At 31.6% G+C, this 12,142-nt stretch overlaps 1 protein-coding gene across 1 annotated transcript in view; it reads left to right on the top strand.

The window, feature by feature from the left end:
* COL21A1 (collagen type XXI alpha 1 chain) overlaps window positions 1-12,142 on the top strand; it is a 245,391-nt gene that overhangs the window by 110,648 nt on the left and 122,601 nt on the right. Inside the window, exons 6-10 of the mRNA XM_051997183.1 lie at window positions 255-428; window positions 1,581-1,658; window positions 3,118-3,126; window positions 4,149-4,232; window positions 6,799-6,861. Coding sequence (XP_051853143.1) covers window positions 255-428; window positions 1,581-1,658; window positions 3,118-3,126; window positions 4,149-4,232; window positions 6,799-6,861 — 408 coding nt within the window. The remainder of the gene's footprint in view (window positions 1-254; window positions 429-1,580; window positions 1,659-3,117; window positions 3,127-4,148; window positions 4,233-6,798; window positions 6,862-12,142) is intronic.

The following is a 12,142-nucleotide window of genomic DNA, read 5'->3' as shown; positions in this document are numbered from 1 at the left end:
GGGCATCCACTCAGTTTCCAGTTTTGTAAGTGGCAGAGTTTAGATTAGAACTAATGCTTCTTTGTCCAGTTTTAATTTAATTCATAGAGACAATGGATCCTATTTCCAGACATGATAACAGTTAATAAATACTCTATTTATGCTTCTAATTCAGGGAACATACATCTACAAATACATATTTTATGTTATCTCTTCATTTAATAGGCATTTTAAAATTGAATTTGTAAAACTTAACAATTTCTTTGTTTCTGTAGATTCTATTTGATGAAGGCTGGCATCAAATTCGTCTCTTAGTAACTGAACAGGATGTAACTTTGTATATTGATGATCAGCAAATAAAAAGCAAGCCATTACATCCAGTTTTAGGTATTTATGTCAGTGGCCAAACCCAAATTGGGAAGTACTCTGGGAAAGAAGAAACTGTTCAGGTAAGTTCCATTATTCACATTTTGCATTGCATGTTGTTAAGTGTTTGCTGGCATTTGCAGTACAATATACTATGTGCAATTTTAATTTAATAACAATTTTGATACATTTAAGCTACAGGATTTTTGACCTAGTAAAATGGCATATTTTTTGTGGGGAGGTGAACTAAATCAAATTTTAGCGGATCTACACAATGTTTTTTGAAAAATATTTTCTATGACATTTGGGGATTTCTTCCTCTTGGGTTTAATTTTTCCTGTAGATAAAATAGGGAAAAGAACATGGTTAAGCAAAGGTCATATAATCAGGTGTGCCTGAAAGTAAAAGCTTTTTGAAAATGAAAATGCCTTGTGAAAACAAAGTAGTCATGGATGGCTTCAGCTTACACCTAAAGGTATTCATAAAAACAAAACCCAATACATAATGTTTATGAATGAGTTAGAAATATCAAGATGGAGGACAAGAGTTTACCTCATGGGTTAAAATAATAAATCACTTCTAAAAAATGTAGATATTCACCATCTATGGAGTGAAGCTCTAAACCACAGGATATAGAATACAGATACAGCTGTCAAGAGATGCAATGCACAATGTTCTTGTGCAATGTATTGTGTTTAATAACAACTATTTCAAGCGTTACAAGAGGTGAAACTGTTATTTATGAATGAGTGAACTGCTGCCTGAGGCATTCTCATTTTAGCCCTTTACCTCTGTTCAAATTCCTATTTCAAACATTGAGTCCTGAATGAACTAAAACAATTTGGAATTTTAGGACTTAGGTTGGGTTTCTGAATCATACCTGGGAGAACTATCCTAGGAAATCCTCTTTGAAGTTGGACGAGTTTTAAGTGTATGGATATTATAGGGCCATGAACAATCTGGACTTTGTAGAACTGAGGTTTTTGTTTTGTTTTGTCCTTCACCCCATCATAATGATATTATCTCACTACTATCAGAGTACCTTCCTAATTTTGCCATTGCTTATTACATTACTTTTAATTGAACTCAGTGATTCTGAGATTGTAATAATTGCTAATTCCTTTGAAATTTGTGATGCTAGTTTTTTTTATTATATTCAAAGTCAATTGTCATGTGTCCTTCTTACCCCATTTGTTTTTCTTATCATACTTACCCCATTGTATTTCTGTTTATAGTTTGATGTCCAAAAACTAAGAATCTATTGTGACCCAGAACAAAATAACCGTGAAACAGCTTGTGAAATCCCTGGATTTGTAAGTAGGACAGGTTCACTTTCAAGCATTTGCTTCAGCACAAATTAGATTGGTGATTTAGCCTTCAATTAATGTGTATTTTGCAGTTCATTTTCTTTTTGACATGAATATAAATTGTTACATATAAAAGAAAACTGTTTTGAGATTTACTATACAAAAGGGGAATCACACTATGGTACTATCTGAGTGGGATGAGAAATGCAAAGAAACAATCCGGTTCAGTAAGATGGTAAACAATCATAAGAAAAACCCGATCAGCTTTCTTTAAAGATGCTTTCAGTCTCTCACAGACTATTCCTACCAGTTGTTCTTCTTTATGGGGAATAGAAGAGAAGAAAGAAAACTCAAAACAAAATTATAGTAATTTTTTATTGTGATTATTTGTATATAAAAATAAAATTGGACCAGGTAAAAACAAATACAGAGAATATTTTATCAAAAAACAATGTAGTGAGTAGAGAACTGTACTTGGGGATTTGGGTTCAAATTTTGCTTTTGATGTACTGATTACTGTTTACTTTTATCTCTCTAGTGGTCAGTTTTCTCACTATCAATTTAGAATAGATGTTCTCTAAATCCCTTCCAAATCTAGGTATATAATCCTTTTATATTTCAACTTCTATGTCAGGAATATTTGATTATCTTCAGCTAAACAAAACACTCCTTTATTGTACAAGATATTAGGCCTAGCTATGAATGTATGATTAAAGCATGTAAATTATTGTGTATTTTTCAATTTACAATAAATAAATATTTTTAAAGTTTTTAATTTTGGAGGGGTTTGTTTCTGAATTAGACATCTTTGAGTACATACAATATGTTTATGCAGAAACAAGAACCCACAATAAGAACTCACTAAAATTTAGGAGGAACAAGCTGAAGGCTTTTAATTTACATAGTATACAGCATACTTTTAATTTAAATAGTAACATACTGATTTATAATAATTATATGATATCTTTCAATAATTAATAATATGCAATTTGTTTGAATATCCCTTTTATTGTGAGAAGGTAAAGAAGTATATTAATACTTAATATCAAATATGGTTTGATTATTAGGTAGCATGTGCTTTCTTAGATGAAAAAACAGGCCTTTAAAAGATTATAATAATTTATTATATTGCTATTTGTTTATATTTAAATTGCTTTCAGCACTTAAGATTCATGTTCAATTTCTCTGGTACTTAATAGCTGTTTGATTTGAGTCACTTACCTCATATAAACCTCAATTCCCTCATCTATAAAATGTCGATATTAATACACTATCTAAATCACAGGATAGTGGTAAGAAAGTTCTTTCCAAATCTTGAAGTATAAATATTATTTCTTCTTCTTTTTCCTAAGCCATAAGATAAAACATTATGATCATTTATGTATATTGAATGCAATGATTATATTTTACATAAATTTCACATAAATTTGATTACTTATATATTTTGTTTTTGTTCTTCTTGCAGAATGGAGAGGTAAGCCTAAGTCATTTTATTTACCTTACTGTGTCACAGAACACTTTGGAAATATTAAATATCTTTCTAACAACTGTAAGTAGATGGACCATCTGGAAACAACTATTACAAATGTAGTCTTGCACTACACAATCAAAATTTTCATATTGAATGAAATGATCTTGATCTGGATTTCCCTGTTACATTGGCTTTAAATGGAATTTGCCTATGGAATTTTTCTTCCAGTAAATGAAAATTATTTTCACTTTAACTGTTGGTATAACACTGGTGATAGTATTATAAAGTATCTAGCAAAGAATTTGAAATAAAGTTATACTATAGCTTTGCTAAAAGTTGAGACCTTATAGAAGAATTGAAGAAGAATTTCTGAAAAGTCTTACTGATACTGTTTGCAAACAGATTTAGTAAACTTGATGTTCTAAGCTGATTCAACAAGAAGGCTTCTTTAGAATGGTCTTGAGTGATAGCCTAGCTTTGGGGGCCAAGGTAAGTTATTTATCATTCCTTATTCAATATTCTCTTTCTGCTCAAAATCAGAGGAGTCTATTTCATTTTTAAAGATATAGTCTTAGTAGTCAGTATGTTTTCTCCACTAGCTGATTTCTGAATTTTTTCTACCTGAAGAAGGGTCCCAAGATACTGTGTTGGGCAATCTTCTAGTGTCCAAAGATGCCATGCCTATTAAGAGATACAAATTAAATTAAGCTAATTTGCCAGGACAAATAGTCAAAGATCAAGAAATGTACATGGTACATGCATTGTGGAGGGATAATATAAGAACTTAATAAATTCTCACTTATCATATTTCTGAATTTGTGTGAACTGTATTAACTAGTTGAGAAAGGCAATAAAGGTTTTACTGTAACAATTTCCTGTTCATACTCTCTCACCTGTGGTAGTCCAAGTATCTAACAATAAAGTAACAGTGAAATTCCATTAAGATGAGTCATTCAAATGCATGTTTAAAAGTTTCAAAGGTTTAAATTTATGTTTTTGCTTATTTGTTACTTTGATTTGTATAGTGCTTGAATGGTCCCAGTGATGTAGGTTCTACTCCAGCTCCTTGTGTATGTCCACCAGGAAAACCAGGACTACAAGGCCCCAAAGTGAGTGAATTCTGTGATGCAATTGTAATAAAGAAAAATTGTATTTTTCTTCATACATACACATTTCAATTAAATATTTTTATATGAATCCGTAATTTTCACTGCTATAGGGAAATGCCAATGTGGGAACCTTTTTTCTTAATGTGCATCAACAACTAATAAGTCTTGAGAGTTGTCTGTACCATTTCTCTATTATAACTATTATAAATGTAGCCTTGTATAATTTTTATCTGCCTATATTAGCAGTCTTTCAAAGAAGAAGATGATTTTATTGTCCCATTGACAATAGGGCAAGAATTTTCATTTTTTATATTGGTGGTAATAGAATACATGAACTTCATGGGCATCATGTTTTAACCAATTGATCTACCTGGTCAAGGTAGATGTATGATTCTCAAAATAGTTATTATTTTTCATTTTCTCCTACTTGGTAATATTTGCTGTTGAATTTGGAAAATGAAAATATCAAATTCAAAATAAGGCTCTGTAACTAATTTTAGTGTTGCAAGTAAAGCTTCTTATGCCAAATCTAGTGGCTCAGATTATATTTAATAAGAATGTGTAATGTCAAATTTAATTTAATTTCCTATTTCTAAATTGCTAGCATCATGATTTCACCATGACTGGAACATCTTCCCTTTATTGTCTGTTGTCCTATTAGCCAAACATATAATTTTGATTTTTTTAGCTTGTATGTCAATGCCATGTGTAAACTTTCATCATATCTTTCACGCTCTGCTTATAATTAAAATCTAAATCTGAGGATGTTAAACCAAGATCTAATACTATCATGAAAGTAAAACTGAAAAATCATTGCATCAACTTATTCAGTATTGGCATCTTTTCTAAAGTTTGTTATAGCATGTTTATATATTGGGTCAGAGGATCTGAAATTCTGTGACTTGAGTTTATGATTTGGGGATGTGTTATCAGTTTGCTTTTGGGCTGAATTTAGAAATTTTAATTTAAAAATATCTTTCATTTAAAGAATTCATGTTTTATGGAATTTTTAACTTAGTTGAAAAGTTAGAATATTATAAGTTTAACAAAACTTGATGTCTTTAAGGAGAATCTCCTTTGATAGACAATTAGTGATATTTATGAAAGGTGTGTGTGTGTGTGTGTGTGTGTGTGTGTGTGTGTGTGTGTGTTTGGTATTTACAACAAAGATTTATAGGTATGCTAAATATTCTTAGACAAAAAGAAAGAAGGAAGATGAGTTCTGGTAGCTGAATCATGGAATTCTGAACTGTTAGAGAAATTCCTGTGGTTTGAGAAAGGGCAAATGTGTGGTAACTTAATAGAAGAGAGATCCCAGGCTAGAAAGTGCTCTAACATGCTTTATAAAATTATTCATTCCCAATAATTATCTTTAATTCTCTCCTTCCCTAAATATTATAATATTTTTCTGACTGATAATAAAGTTGTAGGAAAATTAATTTTGTTGTAATATGCTTTTATTGTGAAAAGAATCATCTATCTCTTGGTAGCCATTGTGGAAGATAAACCTTGTATTTTTAAGAAATTTTTATTTGTAAAACTGGAGGAAGTTCAAATGAACAAACACAAGTATAGTTATACATAGACATATGTGCATGTGTGGGCGCATACCCTTCCCCCACATATCCACCCATACACTCACACTGAGTATCATCTCAAAAGCATAATACACTTATATTATTTCCATTTCCATTGCCCTAAGAAACAATGCTGTATCTCATTTCCTTGTCCCATCTCTCTTTCTGGTAAAGAGATTTTATTTCCAAAATATGTCCTATCAGATAGAAATTACTTGAATTTTTATAGCTCTTGTTTGTAGATTTTGAAGCATTGTTTTTGCATCAGATTTAAAAATGTGATTTCTTTTTATCAACTGTTAAATCCTCTTTAGAATCTTACATTCTACTTTAAAGACTATTTAACATCTTCTTTGATGCCCCTGAAGTAAATTGAGCCCTTTTCACTTTTCCTGTTGTATTTCAGGAAAATAGTATAAGTCTTTAGCCAGTGGCCTAAAAATTATATTGGAATAAGGAGATTGGCTTCACACAGCCTTTTCTAGCCTGTTTAGATTTTTAGTTAAAATATAATAACTAGATCTTATGGGAATGATCTCTTATCTAAAAGAATAGTCCACATACTAGGAAGCTGATTCTAATTCACTCATATATGTTCCAGGAATTTTTTAGGGACTTATTGAGTGAGTTCAAAGGCTTTATAAGTTTTAATAGGATATTCCAAGCTAAGTTCCTAGAAAAATCTTTACGAGAATTGGAGAAAAATATGTAGTCTTTTTTTTTCCCCCATTAATTGTTTTTGTTTTGTTTTGTTTTTTAAAATTATTGTGTGAACAGTAACTTTCTGGTTTGAAATGCTTGTTATTGTAATAATTGTGTAGTCTCTAATTTCCCAAAATATATGTCATGGTTTGTTGCTCATTTTTGAAGGCCACAGATTAAGGGACAGAGATTAGGTTGTTATTATTACATATTACTTATACTACGTTTTTGTCCTACCAGTGGATATAACTGTTTTCTGATTTATTTATTTACTTTTGTCTTTCAAGGGAGAACCTGGGCAACCTGGAAATCATGGCTATCCAGGACAGCCTGGTCAAGATGGTAAGCCTGTGAGTACTGAAAGCTTAGTCATCTATAGTCCTGTCATTGTAAAATTAGCTTGTAATACTTTGTTAAGTATCATACTCTACCTCCTTTTACCCATTTCCCCTTCCCCCCATATTTCTTCATTTCACCTACTAAATATTGTTGATCTTTGATACATATTCTAGTGTAAGATATAGTCAAAATGATTTTATTTATTCCTATGGTTTTCTCCTTTATCAAAATGGTAATTTGTAAGATAAACACAGTTTAAAATTATTTTATTATCACATGAATATTCTTTCTTATTGATTTGGCTTTTAAAGACATGTATTTTGGGATACATGATAAAAAGGAGAAAACTTACTTTGAAAAATTAAATTTACAAATTATTTCTGTCCTATGTGTTTTACTGGTGGAAAAGTAGTAATACATCTTGACATACTAAAGATGTTAATTCAAGATAGTTGCAAAAGAAAATATCTTTTAAAATATTTCAGAAAAATTCATTAAGAATATGTCCTTATAGGGTGACATATTGTACTTCATTTTTTTCTCCTGATAATTTGGATTCTTCCATTCTTTCTAAACTATTATATTGCCTTTCTGAATGATATCTCTGTGTTTTCTCCAAGTGACACTTTTCTCAGAATAAATAAACGTATGTATGCGTATGTATGTATGTGTGTGTACACACACACACACACACACATACATACACACACACATATATGAATGTGTATATGTGTTGGGGAGAGAGCAATTTTTAAAACATTTTGTCTTAAAGCATTGTTATTTTTAAAATGACATTGTTAGGACAATCAAATGTAAATCACAAAATGAACATAGAAAGTCACAACCCTCAAAGAAAGGTCCCACTGAGAGTATATACTCTAAGTGATCTAGGGTCTAGATAACTTTTTAAGGAAGGCAAATATTTCAAACTCAGAATATTTCCTAGAGAAGAGTCATTGATGTTCTTGAAATGTTGTCTCTAAGTACAAGGAAAACATGAACATTTTCTTTCTTAGTTGAAGTGTTTTTTAAATGTTTTGTCATGTTAAGTTACAGCTTTTTTTCCCTGCTGAATTTGAAACCTAACACTAAGTTTTTCCAATTTTTTTTTTATCAGTTTATTAACTCAGTACAGTTTTCCCTGAAATTTGTATGTGTGTCCAAGCAACCAACCACACTTTCTTAGGGAAACCCTTTGCATATTATAGCTTAAGGAATTCTGATTAACATGGGAGCTTAATGTTAATCTAGTCAGGCACCATCCACAAAAAGAAAGAAAGAACCCACAAACCACAAAATGCTACTCTTCTTCCTTCCTTCAGTATAAACATTAGTTATAAAAATGTTATAATTTTGGTAACAAATTTTTACAATCTGAAAGATTACAAAATATCAGAATTGGGAGAGATATTAGAGATCATTTAGTCCAACTTTCTCAATTTATAGATGAGAAAAGAAGCACTAAGATGACGAATCACTTGCTCAAGGTTAACCAGATATTAAGGAACTGAGTTGGGATTTGAATTTGACCCTTTCTAGACTGAATTGTACTAGATTGACTTGAGTTTTCTTCAAAAGTTAAACATAAACAGTGTTTTAAGGCTTTTTTTGTAGTTTGAAAATAGGCAATTAAATATAATTTAGTAAATTTATCTCTTTTATCTTTTGGAGAACCTATCTTCATTCACTCAACTCTTAAAATTTATTTCCTTCTCAGGATTTTGAAGTTAGCCAAAGGATTTTTAAAATTAACCATTGCTTTAAAGTCTAGGACCTTACATAGGTCCTTTCTATTGAGAGAAATGATTAATAAGCAATGATTTTGAGAGATTCAGATTTCTTTTTTTTTTTCTTTATCTTCATTTCAATATCTCAGTTTCTAAAGTTGAACTAAACTTCTCTGTTTGATTCCACTGAAACTTACAAAGAGTCCTTGGTCTAAGGTGAATAGATTCAATCAAAGTTGGGTAGAGACAGACATTTTTGTCTAAATTGCTCAAAACAGGGGGTGGTCTGGGTATGGAGATAATTTTTCAGTCCAAGGGTGAGAGGATATCATAAGCAGCCTCTCATTGGAGTAAGCTCACTTCTCTTCTCATTAATTGTAAACCAGTCAGAGTTGAATGTCATTGCAAGAAGGCATATATATCATGACTCCACTGCCATGAGGGTCTTTATTCTGAGACAGATGACTAAATAATCATCCTATTATTAAAGTGCTAACATAATTAACAAAATTATTAAATTATCCAGAAATCTGATCTCTTAAACATTTTAAGCACCCACTGTGAAGAGCAAATAAACATTTGAAAATGAACTTGTATCTGAAAATGAGCTATGCAATAAGAATAAGTATGTAGATTCTACTTCTTGAAGCCAAGATGGCAGAGTGAACAGTGAACTGCTATAACTCTCCAATGTTTTCAGTCATAAAATATAATCCCAAATAGGTATTAGAGCAGTGGAAGTGGTAAGGAGATGGTGAAATAATTGTTTGGCATAGGAGACTTGAAGAGATGGAAGTAGGGGTCCTTCTTACTTGAGTAAGGGGGGAGGGGAGATGCAGTCCAAGACAGGACACTTCCTAGGGAGCCAGCAACAAGCCCCACCTCAGCAAACCAACAGGAGATCCTGAGCTCCAATGTGATGAAGCCAGCAAACATCACCACCAGGAACCCCATGTGCCCTGGCAAAGTCAGAAGAACCAGCAAACTTGAACTCCAGGAACCACCACATGCTTTGGTGTAGCCCTGGTCAAACAGGCATCCTCCAGGGCCAGACTTCCATATGTTTCAGTGTAGCCTTAGGGAAACACAAACACTACACTGGGTCTTATCACTAATGCTAGGACTCCATCTCAGCACCAGGTAAGTTGTCAACACCTGCACCCTCCAGTAGTGATAGCCACCTCCCAACAACTCTACTCAGTCAGCACTAGATATGAGTGTCCCCTATGGGCCTCAGAGTAACATTAGTGCAGCAGCACTAGGTGAATAGTTAGCTACTATTCTATAGTCAATAGCCACTGCCACAAAAAGCTTGAGATAATACTTGTTCTACCTCAGGAGAAGAACTCAAATATAAAAGAAAGGAAAAAGGCAGAAACAGACTGACAGAGGAGTAAAAAACAACAAAAAAGAATCTGACTATATAAAATTATCATGACATGGATGACACAAATTCAGAAGAGGACAACAATGTCAAAACACCAAAGAAAAATAGTAAAAGATCTAAAGCCCAGAAAGAAGTCGTGGAAGAGTTCAAAAACCCCCAAAGACTTAAAAATCTTATAAAAAAGGTAAAAGAAATATTGGAAAAAGAAATGAAAATGATGCAAGAGGATTATGAATAAAAGAAACAACAACTTGGAAAACAATTAAAAAGTAGAATTGGCAAATAGAAAAGGAGATATGGAAATCCACTGGAAAAAACAATAACAACAACAACTCACTTAATAGTGCAATTGGCCAAATAGAAAAGAAATCATAAAAGCTAATAAAGGAAAAACATCTTAAAAGTTATAACTTGGCAAGTGGAAACTAATGATTCTATGAGACATTCAAAATCAAGCAAATTCAAAAGAATGAAAAAAATGGAAGAAAATGAAAAAAAAAGTCATGAGAATAAAACAAACTGACTTGGAAAATAGATCCAGGAGAAACTGTCAGAATCATTCGACTGTCTGAAAGGCATAATCAAAAGGAAGACTTGGACAGCATCTTTCAAGAAATTGTCAAGGAAAACTGTGCTAATATACTGAAACCAAAATGGCAAAACAGGCATTGACATAGATTCTACATCTCAGGAAAGACTCCAAAATAAAAACTTTAATGATATTATAATCAAATTTCAGAACTATCGGGTCAAGGAAAAATACTGCAAATGGCTCAAAAGAAGCATTTAAATATCTGGAAGTCACAATTAGGATAACACAGTACATGGCAGTTCTAACATTAAAGGACTGGAGGTCATGGAATAGGATATTCCAGAAGACAAAGGAGCTAGACCTACAAGAATTACCTACCTGCTAAAAATAAGCATAATATTTCAATTAAAAAAAGAAACACCATTCAGTGAAATAGAAGGAATTTAAGCTTTAATAAGGAGACCAGAGCTAAATTAATATAATTAAAAATAACATTTTTGCCCTAAAATAATTTACTTATTCAGTGTCATACTAATCACAATACCAAAAATAATAACTAGATAACTAGAAAAAATATCAAAATTCATCTGGAAAAACAAGAAACTAAGAATATCAAGGGACTTAATGCGAAATTAACACAAAAGAAGGTGATCTACCAAGATCTCAAACTATATTATAAAATAGTAATCATTAAAAGTCTCTGGAACTGGCTAAGTAATAGAGTGGTAGATCAGTGGAATAGATTTGGTACATTGACTATAATAACCTATTTTTTGATAAACCCAAAGACTTCAGCTTGTAGGGAAAAACTCATTATTTGAGAAAAACTACTGGAAAAAATGCAAAACAATAGGATGCAAGGTAGTTATAAATCAACATATGACACCATATATCAAGATGAAGTCAAAATGGGTACAGTATTTACACATAAAGGTGATACCATAATCCAACTAGAAAAGCAAGGAATAGCCTATTTATAGATCTGTGAAGAGGGGAAGAATTTATGACTAATCTAAAGATAAAGAGAATTGTAAAAGCATAAAACGTCATTTTGATTATATCAAATTAAAAGATTTGTACAAATAAAACATATGTAACCATTATTAGAAGAAAAGCAGAAAGCTAGGAAACAATCTTTATAATAAGTCTTTCTGAGAAATGTCTCATTTCTTTAATATATAGAGACCTGAATTTATAAGAATACAAGCCATTCCCCAAGTGATAAATGATCAAAGAATATGAACAGGGAGTTTTCAGATGGAGAGATCCAAGCTATGGGTATATGAAAAAATGCTCTAAGTCACTTTGCCAGCTCATATCTATTATATTGACTAAAAAGGCAAAAAAAAAAAAAAAAAAAAAAAAGAAAAAGAAAAAGAAAATGATAAATGGGGATGTGGGAAAAGTGCAGTTGTGAATTGATCCAATGATTCTGGAGAATAATTTGGACCTAATCCAAGGGACAACCAAGTGTGTACTTTTTGACCCAGAAAAACTATCACTAAGTTTGTATCCCAAAGAGATTAATAAAAAGTGGAAAGGAACTACATCTGTGAAAATAATCATAGCAGTCCCTTGTAGCGGCAAGAAATGCTTTAACAAGCTGTAGCAAATGAATATAATGGGAATAAGAAATGATGAACAAG

Source organism: Antechinus flavipes, chromosome 4 (genome assembly GCF_016432865.1).
Source record: "Antechinus flavipes isolate AdamAnt ecotype Samford, QLD, Australia chromosome 4, AdamAnt_v2, whole genome shotgun sequence".
In the NCBI taxonomy this organism is placed as follows: Eukaryota; Metazoa; Chordata; class Mammalia; order Dasyuromorphia; family Dasyuridae; genus Antechinus; species Antechinus flavipes.
This window is presented reverse-complemented; position numbering and strand designations above follow the sequence as displayed.